Source organism: Crocuta crocuta, unplaced genomic scaffold, assembly GCF_008692635.1.
Source record: "Crocuta crocuta isolate KB4526 unplaced genomic scaffold, BGI_CrCroc_1.0 scaffold401, whole genome shotgun sequence".
NCBI lineage: Eukaryota > Metazoa > Chordata > Mammalia > Carnivora > Hyaenidae > Crocuta > Crocuta crocuta.
This window is the reverse complement of record NW_027529449.1, coordinates 462,434-489,118: the sequence shown is the minus strand read 5'-3', so window position 1 is coordinate 489,118 and position 26,685 is coordinate 462,434. Positions and strand designations below refer to the sequence as shown.

Below are 26,685 nucleotides of genomic sequence, written 5' to 3'. Positions count from 1 at the left end.
TCAGGCTCTGTGCTGACAGCCAGCTCAGAGCCTGGAGCCTGTTTCAAATTCTGTATCTCCCTCTCTCTCTCTGAGCCTCCCCTGCTCACACACTCTCTCTCTCTCTCTCAGAAATTTTTAAAAAAAATTTAAAAAAGAAGATTTTATTGGGTACCACAAGACAATTGATAAAGGAAAGTGACTTTTTATTTCCCTTATTTATTAATTTATATAAAATGTTGATAGAAAAGTTTATCGAACAAGCACATAAAGCATAAGGAATTATGGGGGAGAAGATAGATAAGATTACGATTATATTGCATTGGGCAAAATAAAATCGGAAAGAAATGTAAGTTNAAAAAAAATTTAAAAAAGAAGATTTTATTGGGTACCACAAGACAATTGATAAAGGAAAGTGACTTTTTATTTCCCTTATTTATTAATTTATATAAAATGTTGATAGAAAAGTTTATCGAACAAGCACATAAAGCATAAGGAATTATGGGGGAGAAGATAGATAAGATTACGATTATATTGCATTGGGCAAAATAAAATCGGAAAGAAATGTAAGTTTCCTAGGAATATGAATGTAAACCATAAAACACCTTAAAATCCAACTGGTTCCAGCCCTTCTTCCTACAGATAAAGAACCTGAAGACTAGAAACAATACAAAGCAGATTTGTCTGATGTGCAAGTATATGTCCAACAGTGGCCCTTTTAGTAGCAAATGCAAGATACTACAATACTTTACCACTTATATTTATTCTTAAATTCTAAACCTCTCAGGTAATGTGGGTGTATGCAGGATTGTGGCTTTTTATTTTTTGGATTTTTGTTTTTGAGCTCTGAGTGTGACATTGGGTACACATAACATTTTATAGGGATCACGTTGTTGTTATATGGTAATTTCCTTCTCTCTCCTCTCCCTTTCAGAGCTTGGTCTGCTTTCTTGAACAGCATGAGTTCTGTTCCCTCATTTAGGGTAACAGTGGGTGCAGAAGGGTAGAAACATTATGCTTTCTAAACCAGTTCCTTGTTTTGGATCGGATCCATCTTGAAGAGATTACCGCTCTTCTGGTGATCATCATCATCATCGCCTAACACCTGCCTATGCACCATGTGCCAGACACTGTGCACACTGCTTTAATGTATTATCTCATGCAGTCTGTGCGGGCCACGCAGCTGCTGGTAAAGAACTCTGTTTCCGAGTAGTACAATGAGCCTGCAACAGAGAAAGCATGATGGCAGCTGCAGTGTAACTGGGAGAATTGTCTCTGACAATTGGCTCCCGACTGGGTCTGAGGGCATTTCTTCTTCAGTCCCCTCAGTTCAGTTAGCGGCCTATGCGCACCTGCTCTGGGCCGGGCAGAGTGCTGGGTGCAATGTGCCAGCTGAATAAGCGAACACCAGCCTGCCTTCCCATGTGTAACCCTCAACCTTGCTCAGAAGGGTGGATGATTCTCTGTCCCCTTTAGACTCATGCTGAGTGCACAAGGGAGCTCCAGACATCAGAATCCACCCTTTTCCCACTGCCCCTAATGTTCACATCTTCTCATTGAAGATAATATTTGTAGTTGTTTTTCTCCTGGAACTCTCTGGTTTTTAAAAGTGATTTTCCAACAAGTACAAGATAGGGCAGATCATCATTTTTTTAAGCCCAATTATAAAATGTGGAAACAAGACAAAGGGGATTTAATTTTTTATTATTTGTTTTAGTAAAGGATCAAGTCAATGAAAGAGCCAGAATTCATAAACTTAAATTCCATTTGTTAGACCATGCTGGTCTTTATGCTGTGTGCTGAACTTCAGGTGGGAATTCAGGAATGAGCAAAATCGGAGACATAGGAGTTCCAGAATGGCTCTGCCACCTGCCAGCTAGCATTCAGATCTCAGAGGGGACCTGCCTGCACTTATTTAATGGAAAGATAAATGTGTTCACGGAACTGTTACTATAAATTCATTTAGAAACGGGACAGAGGCTGTGCTCACATTCCTCCCAGGTCTGAGTTGCTGGCAGATCTGGTTCACTGTACCTCCGGGAGGTAATACATTCTAGCTACGTGGCAGAGTGTGATTGTTATTCAAAGTTTCCTAACACCAATTTCTTTTACAATTTAAAGAACTTTTCAGTTGAATTTGTCAAATTATTGAAAAATGCTTTTATACACTTACTATGGACATGGCAACACTACGCAGAATATTACAAAGATAGGCATGGTTATTACCTAAAAGATGCTTCTGGTCTAGAAAGAAAGAAAAAAAATGAAGAAACATAAGCAGTTTTATTAAAATTAGAGCATGCAATGAAGAAAGAAGATATAGATCAGTGATGCTTAGTTTGGGAGGATTCTAGATACTTCTAGAATAAAATGAAGTCTATGAACTATCTTTCCAGAAAAACCCATGATCTCTCTTTAATTCTATATAGAATTAGGTGTTCTGGACCAAAATTGGCATACTATAAACTTCCCATATTTGAACTGTACAATTTTATAAGATTTGACATATGTTTGAACCCTGAAACCATTGCTAAATCAAAAATAGAAACATGTTTCATGTCACTCTTAAGAGTGATTGCATTTAAATGTAAGTTATTACATAGACCACTGGGTGTGTTCGGAATCTAAGCCAAGAGACCCAAAATACAAAAAGTGCGTAAGCAGAATGACATTGTCACAAATGTAAGTAGAGAAAATAAATTAGGAAAGGTTATGCTCCAAGTTTCCCCAGTAACAATTCAGTGTGGGTACCCAGAAACCACACTTCTTGGGGAACAGAGAAATGCTCTTCTAATTGAAAAGAAAAATAAATATTTTTGAAAGCTGCTTTTGTGAAGTCTTTAGAATATCTGGGAGATTTTAATGTACTAATATTCCCTGGTATGTTTATATGGAGCTCAGAATTATTCACTTCTATTTGCTTCATGAAAATAAAAGCTGTGTTTAAATTTTTTGTAACTCCTATCTGTCCCAGAACTTTATAAAGGAGATGTTTAATGATGATGATTACATTACATTACATTACATTACAGTGACCAAAAACAGAAAATAACATATGCAGTCAATGTGGACATGCTTGCTAATAACTACTTAGTATTAAATTCTTCTGTAAATGAAATCTAAATACATAGAAATGTTTTAACCATTCACAGCATCTATGATTATTCTTGCCTTTATATATTGGAAAATGTTTCAATTATACATACAAAATAAAAATATTAAACAATGGTAATTTTTATCATTTGACTTTTTAAGAGTGTCTAATTTCCCTGATTCTTCAATTGTTTAAAATGTATAGTGGACTTTTCCAGAGCATAAGAGAAATATAAACTGTTCTTTCAATACTTGAAAGTCTCATCAGACTTGAGGTTACTTGAGATAGATGAAATCATACTGGGTGACTAAACCAGTTTCTGTGGTAATAGCTCAGCCATAGAAATTAGCATTTGTCAGTCTTCCACCTGCATTCCCTGCACACGCTCCATGCCTAAAAGTAATTAGACTAGGTATAAGATAAATCCAGCAATAAGTTAGTGAGATGGTTATTGCATATTTAAACTGTATGCAAAGGCACTTCTCATGATCTTTTCAAGACATCCATTTGGTGAGATCACTACAGTTTTATTGAAATGTGTAGGACTAAATTGCACAATTTTAAAGGTTTGCAATGCAAGTTTTTGGCTGACAGATATTATTTGTAGGTTAACTAACTTATTTTGGAAAGAAAAATCAAGTTTCAATTCCAGTCTAGTCTGAGGTAGGTTCTCAAGGAGGCTCCTGTTAATATCAGTAGACACTTGACCTAGCAGTGAAGCTTGGAGGTTGGCACTTATATCTGTCTGTACCTACCTACTCTGCTCTTCCTTCTGGACTGTATTCCCAGGCCAAAGAGATATTCTAGCTTTCCAATAAGTGTGATCTATTTATATATAAGTAATTACTTTTAAAGTAGAGAAAATAGGACAGATTTTATCTTCATTGCCATTTTTTTTTTCTTTGCCTAGTTTTTGTCTTTGTAGTTTAGGATGTGAATGACTCCAGCTCTATCTAACCTCCTTAAATGGATTTTAATAACCAAATTATTCCATTTTAATTTAATTGGTTAAATTATAGTTATTTTTAACCCTGAGGCTTTCTTTAGAAGTAGCTGTTCTACAAAAGAAAAAAAAAATCTGACTTGGAGCCAAATGAACTTTTATTTGAATATCAGCTCAGAGACATACAGTTTTTGGGACCTGAGGACATAATTGTCTGGTGTTCAGCAGAACCTCTAAACATATAAAACCTGTTGCCATCAGTTTATCCCTCTTTGCCTTTCATAGTTTTAGTATGTCTTAGGAGAGGTAGTTGGTTATGATAGTTCAGGCAGTGGTTCCAAGAATTATGTCTTGCCTGGTCTTGTTTCTAAGTCCTATTTCTGCCAGAGTCTTGTTATGATAGCTTGGACAGTAGTTCAAAGAACCAAGCTTTGCCTGAAACTTATTTCCTGAGTCTTATTTCTCAAGGTGATGAGACCTTGAGAAAATTACTTTAACCTTGCTAAGCTTTAGTTTCCTTCTCTCTAAAATCAAAATAGTGGTATCACCGAAAACATAGTCTTGGTAGAATTAGAGGAAACAATGCACATAAAGACATTGACCCAGTTGTATGGTATAGAGTAAGCATGCAATACAATTTGATAGCAATAATAATATTATAAAACTGATTACAAAGTAATTAACCCATATATGTCCTCCACTTTTCTCCTATTCTGTCTCACTCCTCCCTTTTTTTCTTCTTATTTTCCATCAAGAAGAAAGTCAAGGCAAGGGGCTATAAAGTCAATATGAGAAGGTGAAACACTTAGGAAGAGCAGCTTAATCAATTTCTACCCTTTAGAGTTGTGAGAAATAGATGTCCCTTAAGCCTGATCTTTAATGCCACTCTAGGACCTTTTCCTTTTGAAAACCTCCTGAGCAGCAGCTGCATAGAAGAAATCTACTTCTTTCACACAATCATTCCTGGTTAATATTACTAACTTCCTAACTAACCTATTATTGACCCAATCCAATACATTGATGTATCTCCTTTTTGTGAGTTTGTAATATCAATTCTCCAGAATTCTACATTTCCTTACTTTGGAGTCCATTTTTGTTATGTATTTACTGTTTATAGAAAAATGATGTGGATTACTGATTCAAGGACTTACTGATATTTCTTGTATTTTGTAACTTCAAAAGCATTTAAACTATTTTGCTTTATTAAATATAGAGCTCTGAGCAAAAAAACAAGAGATAGATGTGAACTCTGCGTAGATTGTCTGGATTCAAATCCGTCTCCACTTCACATGCTAGGAGCTTAGGCCAGTTACTTAACTGTTCTTTGCCTCAATTTTCTACTTGATACAAACTCAATGGATTTTCAAATGGATGATGGTTATAAGAATTAAAGGGAAGGACTTAAAGAGAATCCCTCATACGTAGTAAATACTAAATGAGTGTTAACTATTTCTATTATTAGTATAAGATAAATTTTCAAGCATATGAAATCTTGTGACAATAAGAAAAACATTTTTGAAACACTAGAGTTTTCTCACAAATTTCCAAAGGTTAAAGAATTTGCATATATGTTGTTTTGCAAAGAAGGCACTAAAATTGAGTCTGACAGGATATCAGGTGCATATGAAAATAACTCCACCTTATTACGTAAAACAACCAACTTAAAAGTAGGACAAAAATAAATAAAGAGTAGTGTCAGAAGTTTTATGTATTACTTTATCATAAATGAACATATTTTAAACTGGAAATTCAAGAAATAATTTGATCAGCAAATTAAGTAATTACAGTTTTTTCATTAATACTTTTNTCTGTTATAATTACATTTAAAATCAATGATCTTAGTTTTATTATCAATTAATGTCTCTTCTGATCTTGACATTGGAATTATGTCAATTCAATTGACATAACAAGTTTTTTTAACTCTTAAATTGGTAAAATACTTTCATAGCATTGCCATTTTAGATAAGATTACTATTCTAGGACTTTCATATAAGTCATATAAGATGATGTAAGTCAGTAAATCATGACAGGATGGTAGTAATATCATATTTATATCCTTTTAACTATTTTTGTGGAAGTAGATGAAAATTTTCATCTTGAGAAGTATTGAAAGGTATTCAGCAACCTTCTATCTTAAAAAACCTGTAGAAAAATCCATAAAAAGAAAAAAATTAAATTTTAGTAATTACTAACTTTCAAGAGTAATTATTGGTTTCATTTTAGTGTATTTTCCTCTTTGTAATCTGCTGTTATTGATATAACATGTAATATGATGGTTAAGTAATACTTGCTATGACGGGTTCCTGGGTGGTTCAGACAGTGGAGCATCTGACTTCGGCTCAGGTCATGATCTCACCATTAGTGAGTTTGGGCCCTGTGTTCGGCTCTCTGCTGACAGCTTAGAGCCTGGATCCTGATTCAGATTCTGAGTCTCCCTCTCTCTGCCCCTCCCCTGCTCATGCTCTGTCCCATTCTCTCTCAAAAATAACTAAACATTAAAAAAAAATTAAAGAATACTAGCTATGAGCAGAAAATCTGTTTGAATCTGGACCTGAGTCTTAATAACTATGTGACTTTGCCTATAGTTACTTAATCTCCCTCAAAGTTGGTTTTGTTATTTGATGAATGGGAACAATAGTAGTGCTTTTATTAAGCCATTATTGTGAGAATTAAATTAATTAAACAGTACATAATGAAGTACATGAAGATATATACTAGTTGATGCTGGACATACAGCTTTTTATTATCTATATTTACACTTAACATCATATTACATGCAATTTCTCATCTCACTGATTATTCTTAAAGACATGGTTTTCAGTTATATAAAATATCATTGTGATTTTATTGTGTTTCCTCAATTTGAACATTCATTAGGTTTCCACTTTATAAATAAAAATAAATCCTGTATGTATATGTTGTTCTTATCTCTGATTTCCTTAGGGAAAATTCCAGAAAGAAATTACTGCCTTAAAAAGAACACAGATATTTTTAAGGCTTCTTTTGCAAATTGCAAAATTGCCCTTTATCTTAGTAGTGAGTGAAAGTGTTCATTCCCCTCCACCTTTGTTAACAGTGATATGTTTTAAAAAATTCATTTTATTTTATAATCAAATGTGTCTTTCATAACTGTTTTTATGACCACCTGTGTGGTATATATGTCCCCTGAATATTACTTCAGGCCAATGACAAATATCAGTCTAATCCTCAGGCTCATGATATATGCGGGTTTCAACTCCATGATTCTCATTTCGCTATGCAGCCATCAGAGTATGCAAAGGAGTCAGCTGGTATTTACAAAGTGAAGGTTATGAATCTGAGCTATATTCCCCAAAGATTTATGAACTATAAAATGGCATTATTATTATGTTCTGTCATTGCATTGTGCTCTTTAGCCGTCTTCCATTTTATGTGGTAAAGCTCCTTAGGATCCATTTGCATGAAAGCTACTGTGTGTACTCATTTTGTATTGTATTGTGGCAAATGCTATAATCTACAGGGTTCCTATTCATTTCGGAATTCATTTCACAGCTCACTAATTGTGTGAATGAGAAGAGGAAATATATGCTTTTATCCCAAAGTGTGCCAAGCAGATGGCCCAAAGTTCATTGCTAGCAGTACTGTCAGTGTGGTCCTCTTCTGTAGGTAGTGAGCCTGGCATCGATCCGTCAAACACAATGTGTAGGTCCATTTAACACAGCCGCTGACAGTCACGGAGCCTCTGGTTTGTTATGACTTGTAAACATTTTATTTTTTATCATCAGCTTCTAAAGTGGTCATCATTTGAGCAGGTGCAAACACAGAATTCATATTCGTTTTACTTGAGAACACAAAATGAACTTTTATTCATATGGAAATTTAGGGGAAAAGAAAACAGGACAGGGGATTAAGCTTAGTTTCTTAAAAAGGGATTAATACATGTATTGAGATTCAAAACGGTAGCATCATTTCTGAGATTGAATCTTTTGAAAAATTAAACTGAAGAAAAGATCAGGGGTTATATCTCAGCTTTTTAGGTAGATCTCCTTTCAAATCTCTTGTTCTTTCTATACAAGAAAATTGTTTATTTAGTTTTATATACAATATGTAATTTATGTAATCACTCAAAATGTTCCCAACTGTGTTCAGTGTGTGTGTGTGTGTGTGTGTGTGTGTCCGTGTGTGTGTGTATGTGCAGTAAGACAGAGTAATACAGAGACAGAGGGGGTGACAAAAAATAAAGTAACAAATGCCTTTACATATTTCCTACCTCATCAGAGATAGTAGGACAATATGAAATTGGGTAATTACTTCAGGAAAGGGAGGGTAGGTCAAATGTTCTAATGGAGCTGATGAAGTAATTGATAACAATACCTTATTTAAGAGAACCAGAGCATTGGAAATACTGTTTTCTTGCCTACATGAAGATGAACTGAGTATATATTTCTCTTAACACTTCTCTCCCCTTCCAAACCTTCTATCATGGGTTTCACGTATTGTATTGACTCCATATTTTTTTTCTTGGCTTTTAGACCGATGCTGCCCTCATGTATGATGCCGTGCATGTGGTGTCCGTGGGCGTCCAACAGTTTCCCCAGATGACAGTCAGCTCCTTACAGTGTAATAGACATAAACCCTGGCGCTTCGGGACCCGTTTTATGAGCCTAATTAAAGAGGTATGTCAGGAGACGCACATCTGCCTATTCTCTTTCGTCCTCAAGGTGAATGATTTGAGATTATTTCAGGTTTCTTAACAGGTGAACTTTTACTTTTATCTTTTAATTAAGCTTTCTTTCTTCCTCTGTACAAGCAAAATTAACATTTTTACTAAATGAAATGGAACAAAAGGAGGAAAATTACATGACAAATAAATGGCTATCTTTCAAAATATCTATGATTGTGTAAACAGATGAAAATCTGTGACCTATGATTTATGACACTGCTAGTTTTCACCTTCCTGGATCTTTATGTGTATTACTTTTCATTTATGTGGAGATACAGTTCAAAGAATGTTTGTTTATATTTTAGGCAATAATTTTTAACATGAATGCCATTTGCACTCCACTAAATTACACGTCTTAAGAATTATTATTTAGGAGTGCCTGAGTGGCTCAGTCAAGTTAAGTTTCCGGCATCAGCTCAGGTCATGATCTCATGGCTAGGGAGTTCGAGACCTGTGTCGGGCTCTGTGCAGACAGCTCAGAGCCTGGAGCCTGCTTCGGATTCTGTGTCTCCCTTTTTCTCTGCCCCTCACCTGGTCACGCTCTGTCTCTCCATCTCTGTCTCTCTCTCTCTCTCTCTAAAAAATAAACATTAAAAAAAATTTTTTTAAAGGATTATTATTTAGATCTATTGTTCCTAAATAATCATGTCTAGTCATTTTAATTATATGAGCAGTTCACACAAAACAGCATACCTTGATTCAGAAAATTATAAAGTTTACTTCATACTGAATAATGCAATCATTACTATGGCCATGTTGTATGGCCTTTTCTGGTTGTATTATATTGTATTGTATTAATTTCTGATTACAACTGTTATGGATATAGATCAAAAATGCCCATAGTGAGGAAAAAAAGTGAAAATTCTAAAGATCACACACACACATACACACAATTCTTCCTAGTTATCCTTTCATAAAGAAAATCCCTTTGTGAGTTTAAGATACATTTTATTTGATTATAATAGGAGTTTTTGTATGAAACTGTAACTATGAAAGTTGAATCTTTGCTAGGAAAATCACAGGTATTGTTATCATATAAGATTTTTCTTAATGGTTTAAAAGAAATCCTCAGTTCATCATATAATATATTATTCATCTTAAAAATAAATGTGAAAATGGGATCATAATTAAGACTCTCCATGTCCTAGGGATGCCTGGGTGGCTCAGTCGGTTAAACTAAAGACTTGGACTCAAGTCACGATCTTGTGGCTCATGAGTTCAAGCCCTGCATTGGGCTCTGTGCTGACAGCTTGGAACCTGGAGTCTGCTTCTGATTCTGTGTCTCCCTCTCTCTGTCTGCCTCTCCCCCACTCATTCTCTCTCTCTCTCTCAAAAATAAATAAAAAACATTTAAAAAAATTAAAAAAAAAAGAATCTCCAGGTCCTTGGCAAAGAATACGCATGAATTTTCCTTTTGTAATTTTTAACATATTCTCAGATAGGTGAAATGACACTCCCTGAATAATATGTAGTTCATTTATTTGTTTCACATTCTACGTTTATGTCTGGTGTGAATAAGAGAGCTGCAAACATAGTGCACAGGTTTGGCTAGTTGAAGAATTGTTTTCTGAATGCAGCATCTGAGTACTGAAATGTGTGTCCAACAGTCATATAAGAAATAGTTGTAAGGAACTCACTATTGCATTTATCATAAGGTGTTGCTGATGACCTTGTCCACTGAATCACACAGTGTGCCCCTTTATGATGACTAACAGGAGACATTCCTCTCAGGTTTCAGGACCAAGAAAAGCTGCTTATCCTGAACAGTTTTTTGTTTTAAATTATAGACCCTATATAGTGTATTTAGATCATATTTTCTTCACTGCTTTGGTTTCTTGGAATTTAAGAGTTAAATTTGTGATTCAGTTTTATTAATTGTGAATTTTCACCTGATGAGCGTGTCCTTATGCTGCCTCTATAGCAGATTTGGTTTACTATTCTATGCTTCTACTTATGTACTTCTTTAATGTTTATTTATTTTTGAGAGGGAGAGAGAGTGTGACCAGAGGAGGGGCAGAGAAAGAGGGAGACAGAGAATGTGAAGCAGGTTCCAAGTTCTGAGCTGTCAGCACAGAGCCTTACTCAGTGTTCGAACCCATGAACCATGAGATCAGGAGCTGAGCAAAAGCCAGAACTTTAACTGTCTGAGCCATCCAGGTGCCCCAGTACTTCTTGTTCACATTTTCTATTTTTGTACTAATATGCATTTTTGTTAATCACCTGAGATTATTATTTTTGGAAAAGTTTGGTTTAACAATATATTTTTTCTTCCTTATTTGAGACCAGTTAAGACATGTTTAAACTTAGTGATGACATGTTATAATATGTATCCAGGTATGTATTATAATTTTTCTGAGTTTTTTGTAATTTATTAGCCTAAAACAATTTTAGAATCCCTATACATAAGTATAGAAATACATGGAGCCTAAGAAGTGTAGTCATAATCATATCCATTTGTAGTGCTTACTGAAATGTTACCTATAATCTGTTTTTTTTTTTTCCTTCGGATCTTGGTATATATTCTTTAAAACATTATAGCTATAAGCATATATTACTAAAATTTTCATGTGTGACTATTTTTCTAAACTATTTCTAAATTAAAAATATGGAAAGCATTAACTTTGTCTATGTAACCAACGTAAGAAGAAAACTTTTTATTTAAAAAAATGGGGCGCCTGGGTGGCTTAGTCGGTTAAGCGTCCGACTTTCGCTTAGGTCATGATCTCGCGGTTCGTGGGTTCGAGCCCCACGTCGGGCTCTGTGCTGACTGCCAGCTCGGAGCCTGGAGCCTGTTTCAGTCTGTGACTCCCTCTCTCTCTGACCCTCCCCTGTTCACGCTGTCTCTCTCTCTCTCCTAGAAATAAATAAAACATTTAAAAAAAAAAAAAAAGCTCAAAATTTGTTTACCTGTGATGGGTAAACCCATTGTGTAATTAGATTATTGTATTTCCACTTCCTACTACATGGAAAGCTCTTTTTACAGGAAGTATAGTTAGATATGAAGTAATTTTGATATATTTCTCCCAGTCTCACTTAAGGGAAAAGAAAGTAACAAATTCTAAGAGGAAAGTGCATAATTGAAGTTGTATAACATAGGTTTTCCTAAATTCAGTTTTTTTCTTTATAATAAAATAAGTTTATGTTCATATTAGTCTAAATTTAGGAGTGATATTTTATAACAGTAATTCTGTTTGTAACCTCCAGTGAGACATTCACTATCTCATTTATTATAACAAGTAACTAAATTATTCTCAGTTTGCTAAAGGAAGTTTGCTATTTAAAACATAATCTTCATTTTTCATAAAAATTATATCTAGAAAATGGATTATTTAAAATGAAAAATTTATAATAAATTGTGTATTGTGACTAAGATAATTTCTGTAGAAAAAAATCCTCTAAAGTTCAGAAGAGAAAAAAAATGTTTTAAAAATTAGTGGTGATGGGGATGGGGTGCCTGGGTGGCTCAGTGGGTTAAGCGTCTGACTTCAGCTCAGGTCATGATCTCACGGTTCGTGGGTTTGAGCCCTACGTTGGGCTCTGTGCTGATGGCTAGCTCAGAGCCTGGAGCCTGTCTTCGGATTCTGTATCTCCCTCTCTCTCTGACCCTTCCCTGCTCACACTGTCTCTCTCTCTCTCTCTCTCTCTCAGAAATAAATAAAACATTAAAAAATTTTTTTGAAAATTAGTAGTGATGTCAATTTAGGAGAAGAAAATAATGTTTCTTATGTTTTGTGTGAAAAAATGTTTTGTCTTCTTTATTTATTTACCTCCCTATTTCTTTCCCTATAGGCACATTGGGAAGGTCTCACAGGCAGAATAACTTTCAACAAAACCAATGGCTTGCGAACAGATTTTGACTTGGATGTGATCAGCCTGAAGGAAGAAGGTTTGGAAAAGGTACCTGAGTCATTCAGTTTATTTCCTTTAATTATTAAGTGAAACATATCTTATTGAATAAATAGGGAAATATTCCCTCTATTAGCCAGATTTCATTGACATTTAACTTTATTGAATAACTCTTAAGAACACATCTTCAATTTGTTATATAGAATATAATAATTGAGAGTTAGTATTCAAGGATAATAGGTGTCTTAAGACAATTAAATATTTTATTTTCTCACCCAAGTTTTTCTTATACCTTGAAATGCATATAATCTTTATTGACATTAAGATTTAAAACAGTAATTTAAAATATTTATACTTGTGTTTGCATAGGCCTTCCTATTTGGAGCAGGTTATAAAAAAAGGATTACATACAGAAGTATGTTTCCATAGCTGGGTCGTGTTCATGTGAAATGTCTGAATTCATGTACACAAAGCAAATTAGGTATGAACATAAATACATTATACTAGTCTATCTTACTTGATTTTGTTTCTGAGGATTGAGGTAAAGTATAGACAAGGAGTACAGAATTTGGGTATGTGCTTACTATAAAATATATCATTGTAAGTATATTTGTGATTATATTTGTAATGCCTTTCTTGTTAGTATAAACCGTGTAAAGGAAATATTACAGAATCCTTCCCTAGGCTCTAATGTGAATTATAGACAGACTCTGAATGTCAAGGTTACCAAGTACATGTGATGGTCAGCCATATTGATAAGCTATACATGTTGCCTTGTGATTTCAAAAATATTTTGTAAACTCCTCTGAAATTTGAAATTTTGCTTTCATTAATTACACACAATCTTCATCTTCAAGGGGCTTTTTTTTTTATATAGAGTGATCAGATAACACATTTGTTTGAATAAATACAATAGAAAAGAGTTTCAAGCTTTAAAAGAGCGATGAAAGACTTTCTGACAAAGGATATAATTAAGTATAGAGTCATAGTATACGAAGTACTTTGAACTGGCCTTTGAATAATGGAGAATTATTGATTGGTAGAGATTGAATCATTGCAGAAAGAGGTAACAATATGGTGAAAGACATAGCATAGTGTTTGATTTGACATGGGTATATGTATACACACACACACGCACACACACACTCAGTGGGAGATAGAGCTAAAATGCTAGATTTTAGTCATAAAGTGAGCACCATGTTGAGGTGTTTGCAATGTATACAATACAGATTCAAAGAGAGAATAACCTGGAGGCCTATGGGATGCGTGGAAAGATATTATAGTTTGACATTATTTTAATATGGAGCCGTGAAGTTAAAACAATTCTGATAGTTGGAAGTGAGAGGTAAAGAAACAATGACAGAAGACAGAAACTGAATTTTCCGCAGTGTTGTTAGTTCAAGGAAGAACAGAGCATTGGAATTATCCTTTTAATGAGTAATGGAGGAACCAGGTGGTAAAAGTAGGAGGAGCCACTGATAAAGGAATAAATCAAAGACTGGTGAAGAAATTAGTGGGGGAAAATATCATTAGAGAGAAATTGGAAAAAGAAATCTGAGAAGGCACGTAAGGTACTGCTGTTGATGAAGGCACGTTAAAGAGAAGGGGGACTAAAAGTTCAAATCAAAGGCTTTCAGTATCTTCAAAAATTAGTATATAAACCATCAGCTAAAAGCAGTTGGTGGGATTTAGATTGGTCAAATCTTAAGAATAACGGGAATTTTTTGGAAATGCCATTGCGATGGACTTGACTTTGAGTAGTAGGAGTAAAGTGCTGCTAAGTAGCAAAATGTACTCATTTTTTTTTTTTTAACTTAGTAGAATGGTTAAGAGATCAAGGTATGGATTCAAACAGAATTGGGCTCAAATCCTTATTCTGCCATTTACTATTTATGGACAAGTTTCTTACTCTTTCTAAAACAGAGTATCTTCAACTGCATCAGGGGTGATGGCAGTAGCTAGTTTATGAAAACTAATGAGTCTTGCTGACTTTACTTTTACTTTTCCTGAAAAATATAGTTACCAACCCATAGATGTAAAGACAGAGTTCCTACCTTGAGAGAGTTCACAGTTTGGAAGGTTCAACAGATGTGATCCAAGAAGTTTAAATTACAATTACAATTCTGTCACAAGTGTGTGAATGTCACCCTTCCACCCAAGTTCTCTGTGCCAAATTCTCCATCTCAAAAATTGTACAGTGCAAAGGGCTTCCCTCTGGGACAGGCTGAAGTGAGAATATCATGGCCTCTGAAAGAACCTAGAAATACAATCTTTATAGGTGTCAAGGCTAGGAATTTAATTATCCTCAATTCTATTTTACCGTGACTACGTGAGGAAAATGAACAAAAAATGTGAAAAATGTTGTTTTTATCCATTACTTCTCCTCATGCGTACTACCTTTTCCTAGCTTTATCTTGGTCATCTTTGTCCAACAAACTTCATTTATTCATTTGATCTTCTAACAAATATAGAGTGAACCTCTATTTTGTTCCCTCATGAAAGTTATATTCTAGTGAAGGAAACCTGCCAAATATAAATAGACTCGTGAAAGTATAATATAAGATTATGCAGTAATTCTTAAAAGTAAAGATGACTTCTTTATATGTTATTAAAATCATCAATTTTGGATCGCTTTCTGGAAAGTGAACCTTAGGACTTAAACAGTTAATAGGAAGAAGCCCCTGCTTCACATACTAACAACCATGGAGCAGATAAACCAGGAAGGAACAGGTTTGTTTCCAACAAACAGAGAGAGGTGAGGCATGCTCAGGGAACTGAGTTTGGGGTTGAAATGCAGCTAGGAACACATCTTTTTCACTTAGTGCCCAGAGATCAAATTGAATTTTTTCCGTGGGACCTTGATTAGAGCCCATCCCATTTAGCCACTGTCTAAGAAGGGTCACTAATACTGCACACACAGCCCATTGCATCTTTCCATACAAGCTCTTCAGTACATGGGAGTGCCTGGAGAATAAGAATAAGATTTGGCTACCTCAGGCAATGGGACAGTTTGTTTTCTTTAAGAGCCTTGTATTCAGTACTCAAGAATAGGAAAAGGAATATAAGAATAAGTAGTTTTCCTAGTTTGAATTCTTCCGGTCAGTTCAAAGACCATATTGTGGATTCTACTACCAAAATATGCTTAGAATCCATCTATATCTTTCCAAGTATATTGTTGCAATCATAGCCAGGGTACCTCTCACCTGGACGTCTCCATCAGAGCCCCAATAAGCCTCCCGGTTCTACTCCCCCTTACAATTCATTCTTCACACAACAGCAGCCAGAGCAATGCCTTTAAACATAAATCGATCCATGTCATTGCTCTGTTTCAATCCTTTCCCTTATTTCTACTGCATTTTGATTAAAATCCCAATATAATTTACAAAGTACTGCCTAACGCCCTGCCGGAGTCCAGCTCCAGCCAGTCCAGGGTTCCCTGAAGGATGGATGGTGTCGGCAAGAATGATGAGAGAGCCCAGAGATTCTTCCTAATCACCAGGCAGGCATCTCTGTCCTGTTGGATTTGGTGTCTTTATTTATAGGTCAAACGATAACATGACATCAGAAAATGGAATTTTTACAATGGATAATTCTCTATGTAAGATGCTTTGGAAAGTGTACAGAAACAGGTTTTACAGAAGCATTCTTGTAGAACTACTTCAGTCATAGTGAGGTTGAGTAAATCTTACAACTAAGAAAATAACAGGGTATTCTTAGTGAAAAACAGGATAACATACACATTTGATTAAGTCAATAATGCTAAGATTAAGTCATAGGTTAAGTTGTATATAGATAGGCTAGGAGTCATTCTGTCTGTGTTACAAGAGGAAAAATGTCTTCGAGCTGGTTAATAAGTTGCTTGTGCAAACTTTTTTATTTGATGTTGAATGCATAAACACCACAGGGGCCCTAAATGTGTCAGCCTTTGTATTTGGGTTTACGTTTTAACTACTCTTATCCATTCTTATAATAGATGCCAATGTAAGAGAAGGTATTTGTAGAATGTAGGCCTTGGGGAAGGGACTGCTATACATCACCAATTAGCAAAGGTATATGTAGTAACTTATGTTCTGCCCTTCTCTGTTTTTTATCTCTAAGTTAGACTCTTTATCTCTGGGCCAGAATTAATTGTAACTCTTGTGTTCTTAACCCCCCTTATTATCTATGTCTTAGATCTACAAGGCCCGTAGGAAGAGCCTTTTGACAACATCTACAGTGCTTTTATCTAAAATCTCCTTTGTAGGGGCAGGAGTATGCTTTTCCTTATGACGTATCTGTGTGGGGAATATCAGTCTTATTTGGAATATTGTGAGGCCTGGTCAATACCAGCAGGCTCATTTCCAACATAAGCCAGTAGTAGCAGAAGAAGATACCAGTTTTTGCTTCTCATGGCAGGAGCTGTGCAAATGCTGCCATTTCCTCACTGTGACTGTGTCATCAGCAGGAGCTGTGCAAATGCTGCCATTTCCTCACTGTGACTGTGTCATCCAGCAAGGCTAGTGCAGCTCCCAGCACACCACCACCCCCCCCGCCCGCCAACTCTCATAACCATCTCAGATGTTTTTTTATGTTTTAAGTACATGGGCTTTTGTTCCTTTTTTTCACAGACACAAAGCTTTCTCTATGACTTTGACAGTAGAGTTTTCCCAGCCTGAAAAACCCACCCCTAGCCCTTTGCCTGGCTAACTCTTACTTATCTTGCGGGATGGGCGGGAGAGTCACAGATTAAATCTTTCTTTCTTAGATAGACATACCATAAGCCTAAACAAATTTAAGTTTCGAATAGAGCCCTGTGCTTTTCCTTCCTGGCACATATTACAATGTGTTACTATGTATTTATGTGTACTTTTAAGAAAAAAATGGCTGTGTTCCTAGCCAGTCCTATTAGTTAGAAAAAAAATTGCCTCCAGTCCCACTATTTATATATTCAAGGCCTAGCAAAGTCTTTGGCACAAAGTATTTCCTCAAAAAATATTGACTATTGAATGAATAAAGGGTCACCATGAGAGTCATAAGAAATACTTCACATAGGATGCTTATTCAAGTGTCTGGTGCAAAGTGATTTTCTTATGTTATAACATTTAAAATAATTTTTTTTCCAGGTTTTCCCCACACTTACACTGTTAGAACAGAGAAATCTAGTAGTTAGTCAATGGGCTGGGTTTGTGAGTCAAGTGTTCAAAGGGTACAGTACTTTAGAGTTCAGGAGAAGGCAACACTGAAGTCTGAGCTTATAAGGATGCATAATGCACCCTACCTACTGAAGTTTAATCTTGACATTCTAATTCTGTATCAAAGAGTAAAGATAATTATTCTATTTACATTAGTTTCCTTTTTTCATCATATAAGTTTATGGTATGGAAATAAACAAAGACCACTTAAATGAGAACAAACAGAAGTTATTATTCAGAGTTTGCTGTAGCCATCATCACTTGCATTTGACAGAGATGCAAAGGTTGGCAGGTCAATGGAAGAGCTTTATAGTAGACAAAAAGACCTCAGATGTGCTCTGATTGGAGATTGTTGACATAAGGGAATGAAGTGCACTAATGAGAAGCAGGGCGTTTTGGGTGAATGTTGTGGAGGGTTTTTTGAGCTTCTCTGGTTGATCCTAAGTTGGAGTGGTGGCAAAACATAGGGAAGCTGGGGTTTATTGAATAAATCTTGACCATTTTGGGCAGGTGTTGTAGAGGTTGTAGTTTGGCTTCCCATGTTGTTTGCTCCAGAGGCTCAGGGTCAAGTTCTATTTTCATACATGGTCAAACTGTTGTCTATTTGTATATGTAGTCTGTCAATGAAATTACTGAAGTCACTTGAAAGAAAAGGAAGAAACAGCAAAAATAATAAGGTTAAGAAAAATCGACTTTAGGAAAATAAAAATGTCTTCATAACTGACAATAAAAAGAGGTTTTTTAGTTTATATATTTTTCTTTGAATATGCAACTAGGATATGATTTACCACTGGAAATGGCTTACCTTACTTACCTAGTCCCTTGAAGCTTATCTATGTCCTTAGGAAAGACCATGTTTATTTGGAACAATATACTTTATTAAATGGCTTAAGATGTTAAGAAATATTAAGATATTTAGAATATAAGGTCACAAGAGTTCTGTTTAGAGCAAAAACAATAGGAAGCTTTTACATAAGATAGGTTTGAGTTGAGCTGATGACACTCCATGATAATAGTGCATTTCCGTTGCAAGGTGACTTATCCAGAGGCCATTTTTTGGAAAATAACCCAATTTTCAAAAAAATTTTAAGAAACGACAATGCAATAATAAAATCACTTATATACCTGAAACTAGTATAACACTATGCATTAATTATACCTGAATTAAGAATAAATAAAATAATAATAGAATCAGTTAATCCTACCACGTTATTGAGTTTTCTTACCAAATGTGCTTTGTGACTACTATGCATGTTATGTGCTCTCTAAAACAGAAAACCAAAAAATAAACAAAAAAGATCTCGGTTCAAATGAATTTTTATTGTACTAGAGAATATTAGTTTCCCAGTAGAGGTGTTAAACTAAAATCATTCTTGTGTAACCCTCATGGTTTTTTCTAGCATCAAACTTTGCTGTTTGTTTTAGTTATTTTGCTGATGCCCTCTTGAATGTAATATTTATGTTAAATATTAAAACATAACTTAGAGAACAGAATTTTCTGTGTCCTCAGTGGAAAGAGTCTAATCCTTACAAAAATTGGCTTTGTGTTTTAATTTTATATTAATTTTGAAGAAAACCACAAGGCTAAAATCAATACATTTCTCTGGGCAGAGATGGTACTAAGAAGCCTGGAAGTGTTTAGGACTATGAAGAATAATATGGCGTTTGCCTCAGCATGTTTTTGTAATAAAATCAGCTTCTAACTTGTATATCCTTAGGGCATATTTTGAAAAAACAAAACCAAAAAAAAACAAGGGGCCTGGGTGGCTCAGTTGGTTAAGTGTCCGACTTCGGCTCAAGTCATGATCTCACAATTTGTGGTTTCAAGCCCCGGGTCGGACTCTGTGCTGACAGCTAGCTCAGAGCCTGGAGCCTGCTTCGGATTCTGTGTCTCCCTCTCTCTCTGACCCTCCCCTTCTCACGCTGTCTCTATCTCTCTCTCTCAAAAATAAATAAAACATTTTAAAAAATTTTTAAAAAAAGAAAAAAACCCAAATGACTACAAAAGGCCATTGTATGGAATCTATGCTTGCCAGTTTCTACAAAGTTAAGAATTTATATATATATATAATATAAAGCATGATAATCCATACTTGCAAACTTTTATAGTATAAATTTATCATATTTTACTTTCAAGTGAAGCTTCATTTCAACTTTTGACATCATTTTTTTCAGAATATTTACTGCTTGCATTTGGGCCCACTTATAGAAACTGGTTTCAGTAATCCATAGGCTTCTTACTGAAAACTCAAATATTTTTACAACATATGGAGAGAGTGAGAATTAGTAGTGAAACCCTGCCTGCCTGAATTTACAGGCATAGATGTTCTATGATCAGAACACGTTTCAAATTGCTTTTAGAAAAATTTTTTGTAGAACATATATATTTTTAGAACAAGTGGTAATTTCTATAGAAGTCTTTACTATTGACCTTTCTCTTGCCTGTAGAATCCTGTACTCATTAACTCCCTATGAAAAGGTGTCTGAATGGAATTTGCAGTCTTCAAAATTTAGCTAAGTGTGAAAATCCACACTAGATAGGTGAGAACTATTTCTTTGATAGATTTCTAGATATCTGATGCATAGCAGTTTTTATCTCTCTCTCTTTGATGGCATTTGATACATATATCCTGGTCGCTATGACAACAAGACCCCCAACTTTCCCAAGAACTGAGATTTCTTTTGCTTGTCTGTAAGAAAGCAATGCTAATGATGATATTGACTAGTAAGAAATGTGTTGTTTGTTCTTAAAGAGCAAAAATACATCCTAGGCAGGATCCAAGCCTCATGTTTTTCTTTGGAGATGTTAACCATTTAATTTGTCTAACTCTTATTTAGAATTCATTATATGCCCTATCTCACAACTTTACTGTACTGATATTTTTGGGCTGTGTGTCAGCAGGTTTATAGTCACTATTTTGCTTAATAACTTTTAACCTTCAGGGTGGTAAAATATTGAAAATATTTACAGATGACACTTATGTTAGGAAATCAATAGGATTACTTTATTTGAGAGCACCCAATTTCTTGTTTTGGCCTATCAGAGAATACCAGATATTGACTTTTTTTCTTTCAACTTCTGAATTTGAATTAAGCATGTATAGTAAACATAATTTTTAAAGCATTTATTTGATTTTAGTGTGATCTCTGAACTACATTTTTATTCTTGGAAAAATAGCCCTTAATTAATTGAACGTTACCACATTGTTATATTTGAGAACAGTTAATTCATTGATTCAAATTTTGTTAAAAAAATAAAAATACTACCTGTCTCTCTTTCTTAATATTTATGATTGTCTCTGCCTGAGACAAAAATAAAAATCTTGAAGGTGAAAAACTATGTTTATATTAGTCATCCTTTCTGTGAGATGATTATATACTTATTGAGTTATTGTACTCATATGAACATTGTAGTTCTCAAATGGTGAAATTCCAGCCTCTATGGAAACTGGTGGATAGATAGTATTAGGAAAGTAATTGGGAGGTAACTGAGGGGTTCTCTGCATGGTCCTCATAAGTCAAATCCCTTATGCATGAAGGTAGTCAGTTCCCAAGTAATTGTTCTTTACTATGAATTCTTCCTGTCAGGAAGCAGATAGGCATTGCTGTGAGATGGTTCATGTTTATCTTAAAGACATCAGGTGCCAATTCCTTTTTAAGTGATCTGTTACTATGTAGCCCAATAAAAATACACAATTGTCAATTATTAGTGGTACTTTTATTGAACAGTAATGCAAATAACTAGCTCTACTTTTAATTCAAAAATTCAACATTGGAAGGGGTGAGGTATGTAAGAGAAAAAGTTCTCTAATTTGCCTGCAACACTTAGCAAAACAACTACTGTGTCAAAAACACTGTTTTCACTATTCTGTATCCTACATATAGGCTTGTGAACCTGACTTTGTAAATTATCTAGAAAGTATGGGTATACTAGTTAATAGAGATATGTACAGTCTGCCACTGTACATTTGATCAGTTGGAGAGAATATTCATCTCCCAAATATGAAATTAGCAATTAAGGTCAATACCTTATGCTTTCCATTTCTTAATACCTTCAAATAGTACTATCAGGGGTGTCCCTTCTTCTAAAAGGAATGGCAAATATCATTTAGGCAAGCTATACTTAATGTGTCATATGATTGGAGGCAACTAATTTTTGAGAATACTTTTAAAACAAACATTTTATGGTAGAGACTCCGCATTGTGCTAGGACTGTTTTAAACATAGTATTTAGAACATTTGTCTTATTCCTGATGATTAAAGATGTTGAGAACATTTTCATGTACTTGTTGGCATTTCTATATCTTCTTTGGAAAAAAGACTATTCAAATTTTCTGCCCATTTTAATTTGGATTGTTTGTAGGGTTTTTTTTGCTGTTGAGTTTATGACTTCTTTATATATTTTGGATATGAACTTTTTTATGACATGTATAATTTCAAAATATTTTCTCTCATTCAGTTGGTTGCCTTTTCATTTTATTGATGGTTTCCTTTGCTGTGCAGCAGTTTTTTAGTCTGATGTAGTCCCATTTATTTTGACTTTTCTTACTTATGCTTTTGGCATCAGGTTTTAAAAATATTGCCAAGACATATATGTCAAGGACCTTACTGCCTATGTTTTCTTCTTGGAGTTTTAAGGTTTCAGATCTTATATTCAAGCCAATCCATTTTGAGTTACTTTCTATGTATGGTGTAAAATAGTGGCTTAGTTTCATTCTTTTGCATGTGGCTGTCCATTTTTTTATTGCAGAGACTGTGCTTTCCCCATTGTATATTCTTGACTCCTTTGTCATAAATTAATTGACCGTATATATGTGGATTTATTTCTGGACTCTCTGTTTTATTCCACTGATCCATCTGTCTGGTTTTTTTTGTTTTTTTTTTTTTTTTACACCAATACCATACTGTTTTAATTACTATAGCTTTTGTAGTATAGTTTGAATTCAGGGAGTGTGATGCCTCCAGTTTTGTTTTTTTCCTCAAGATTACTTTAGCTATTTGGGGTGTGTGTGTGTGTGTTTCCATATAAATTTTAGGGTTATTTGCTCTATTTATTTCAAAACGTCACTGGAATTGTGATAGGGATTACATTGAATCTGTAGATAGCATTGGGTAGTAGAGCCATTTTAACAATATCAATTCTTCCAAACCATGATCATGGAATATCCTTCCATTTATTTGTGTTTTCTACAATTTCTTTCATTAATGCCTCATAGGGATTTTTTTTTGGGAGGGGGGCTTGTGTATAGTTAATGCACAATGTTACATTAGTTTCAAGTATACAACATAATGTTCAACTTCTCTATACATCATGCTATCTATGCTCACCACAAGTGTAACTACCATCTGTCACCATACAACACTATTATATTATCATTGACTATATTCTGTATGCTGAACCATTTACACCTTTGACTTATTTATTTCATTACTGGAAGCCTATATCTGCCAGTCCTCTTCACCCATTTTGCCACCCCGTCCCCACCCCTTATTCCCTCTGGCAACCATTACTTTGTTCTCTATGTTTATAGTTCTGGTTCTGCTTTTTGTTTCTGCATTCATTTGTTTTGTTTTTAAGATTCTACATGTGAGTGAAATCACACGGTATTTGTCTTTCTCAGTCTGACTTATTTCACTCAGCATAATACTATTATGATATAATACATAATAGTTGTATGAATGTATGTATGCGTGTGTGTGTGTGTGTGTGTGTGTGTGTGTGTGTGTGTGTATAGGACAGCTACATGCAAAAGCTGTATACACACACACACACTTTATCCTTTCATCTATTGTTGAACACTTAGACTGTTTCCATATCTTGGCTATTGTAAATAATGCTGTAATAAACATAGGGGTGCATATCTTTTTGAATTAGTGTTTTCATTTTCTTAGGGTTAATACCAAGTAGTGGAATTCTTGAGGAAACTGCATACTGTTTTCCACAGTGACTGACCAATTTACATTCCCCCCAACAATGCACAAGAGTTCCTTTTTCCTCTACATCCTTTTCAACACCTGTTATTTCCTATCTTTTCGATTTTAGTCATTCTGACAGGAGTAAGGTGATATCTCATTGTGGCTTTGATTTGCATTTCCCTGATAATTTAGTGATGTTAAGCATCTTTTCATGTGTCTGTTGGCTATCTGTATGTCTTCTTTGGAGAAATGTCTATTCAAGTCATCTGCCAATTTTTAATTGGATGGTTGTGGGGTTTTTGTTTGTTTTGATTTTGATGTTGAGTTGTATAAATTTCTTTACTCATTTTATATATTAACCCCTTATTGGAAATAATGCTTGCAAATATCTTCTCCCATTTAATAGGTTTAGTCTGTGTTTTGCTGATGATTTTCTTCACTATGCAAAACCTTTTTATTTTGATGTAGCCTCAATAGTTTATTTATTATTATTATTTTATTTTTAGTTCGTGTCCCTTGCCTTAGAAGACATATCTAGAAAAATGTTACTTCAGCTGATGTCTAGAGAAATTGTTGCCTGTGTTCTCTTCTAAGATTTTTTTTATGATTTCAGGTCTTACATTTAGGTCTTTAATCAATTTTAGTTTATTTTTGTGTATAGTGATAGAAAGTGGTTCAGTTTCATGCTTTTGCATGTAGCTGTCCAATTTTCCCAGCACCATTTATTAAAGAGACTGTCTTTTCTCCATTGTGTGTTCTTGCCTCCTTTGTCATAGATTAATTGACCATATAAGCATGGGTTTATTTCTGGGCTCTCCTATTGTATTCCATTGATCTATGTGTTTGTTTTTGTGCTATGTCTTATAGTTTTCAATGTACAGATATTTCACCTCCTTGGTTAAATTTATTCCTAGTTATTTTATTCTTTTTGATGCAAGTATAACTGATATTTTTAAAAATATTTCTTCCTGACAGTTTATCAGTGTATAGCAACATAACAGATTTTTGTATATTGATTTTTGTATCCTGAAATTTTACTAAAATTGTTTATTAGTTTAATAGCTCTTTGGTGGAGTCTTTAGAGTTTTCTGTATATAATACCATGCCATTTGGAAATAGTGAGAGTTTTACTTCTTCCTTCTCTATTCAGATAATTTTTTTCCTTGTCTAATTGCCATAATGAGAACTTCCAGTACTGTGTTGAATAAAAATGGCAAGAGTGGGCATCCTTGTTTTGTTCCTGATCTCAGAGGAAAGGCTTTTAGCTTTTTAGCATGTAGTACAATGTTAGCCGTAGGCTTGTCAAATATAGACTTGATTGTATTGAGACACATTCCCTTTTATACTACTTTGTTGAGACTTTTTATCACTCTACTGAAAACAATTCTGTGAGGTAAAGAGTGCTTAGATATTTTTATTTGATATTGGAACTGAAAAAAGTACTGTAAAGACTTGATTAAATCATATAATGAAAAAAATTGTGTTCTGAAAATAGATTAAAACAGAAAAAGATTGTCTTGACTTAGCCATGTTTCTTGTGATTAAAACAAAATAAACCTGGGGCGCCTGGGTGGCTTAGTCGGTTAAGCGTCCGACTTTCGCTTAGGTCATGATCTCGCGGTTCGTGGGCTCGAGCCCCGCGTCGGGCTCTGTGCTGACTGCCAGCTCAGAGCCTGGAGCCTGTTTCAGAGTTTGTTTCTCCCTCTCTCTCTGACCCTCCCCTGCTCACGCTGTCTCTGTCTCTCCTAGAAATAAATAAAAATAAAAAAAATAAAAAAAAAAAAACCAAAAGACTCACTGGTAACAATAGAAAGTTTTGAATTCTATATTCCCTGTAGACTTAAAATCTAGGGATAGTGCAAAATATTTTGATTTAAATTTTATGTCACTGAAATTTTTGGAACCTTATAATACTCTGCTCAGAAACTTTGATTTATAAAAGGGAATACCTAATATTTATGACTGTAGGAAATTATGGATTCATTACCATGAAGCAGGACCCCTGCCTTCAAATAGTACTAGAAAAGCAGCTGACAGAGAATGAAACAAGATAAATATATTTAGGTGAGTGGACATTTAGCTAAATTATTTTTTATAGAAATAATCATAGAGGATGGTGATAAGTGAAATTGGGAATGTTTTGTAGTAGTGATTTGAATAGAAAGTTGAAAAACTGATCAGTTTTGAGGATGTCATTAGGCAGATGACAGTGGGAAAATGATGTTTGCCAGTGCTTTGGCTGGTAGAATTACCCATCTGAAAAATCTAGCTATGTAGCCAATGGTGAAAAAAAAAAAAAAGGAAAGAAAATCTAAGAGGACAAATGTGTAATAGGTATTAATTATAGACCAGGGACAGAAAAGTGGCAGTTACTGCAAAATCTGATCTGCAGATGTGTCTTATTTAGCCAAAGGAGGTTTTTTTGTTTTGTTTTGTTTTTGTTTTTGTTTTGTTTTTTGATGATACTGAATTTGAAGCACTGTAAACGGGTAAGCAGGCATTCTAGGTTTTACATTATCCTCTCACTCTTTCCCCACTCAGGTCCCTAGTAAGGTCTCTATTAGCTATAGTGATGCCTTATAGGGGCTTGAAAAAGTCACCTGCTCTGGGAGCATGCAGCCTCACAACACAGCTGTCAGAAGAACAGAGTCCAGATTGTGGCTGTTATGTGCTATTCTGCCTTGAAGTTTTGTGAAATTTAGAAACTGCACACCTTTGCCTGGACATTCTTACTATTGGTTTATGTCCTTTTTCCCCCGCATATGGATGTTACTGTCCAGCCCCTGAATGCTTTACATTATTGACTCTAAATTACAATTTGACTGTCTTTATGGCATCATGGTTGTCATAGTCTAAAGTAATTTAATTGGCCAGTAGATAATATACTTTGGAGAGAATGCTGAAATCAGCATTTTTTTCTTACTGTATTATTTGACTTTTTCCTATATTGACACAGATATCAGGAATATGTGGTTTTTATGGCAAGAGGAAAATTAACTCAATCTAAGAAAATATGGCAAGAATTTTTAAAGAT

At 34.7% G+C, this 26,685-nt stretch overlaps 1 protein-coding gene across 1 annotated transcript in view; it reads left to right on the top strand.

Annotated features, from left to right (window-relative positions):
• Positions 1 to 26,685, top strand: part of GRIK2 (glutamate ionotropic receptor kainate type subunit 2) — a 622,787-nt gene that overhangs the window by 356,038 nt on the left and 240,064 nt on the right. The window contains exons 7-8 of the mRNA XM_077760692.1: positions 8,528 to 8,671; positions 12,508 to 12,615. Coding sequence (XP_077616818.1) covers positions 8,528 to 8,671; positions 12,508 to 12,615 — 252 coding nt within the window. The remainder of the gene's footprint in view (positions 1 to 8,527; positions 8,672 to 12,507; positions 12,616 to 26,685) is intronic.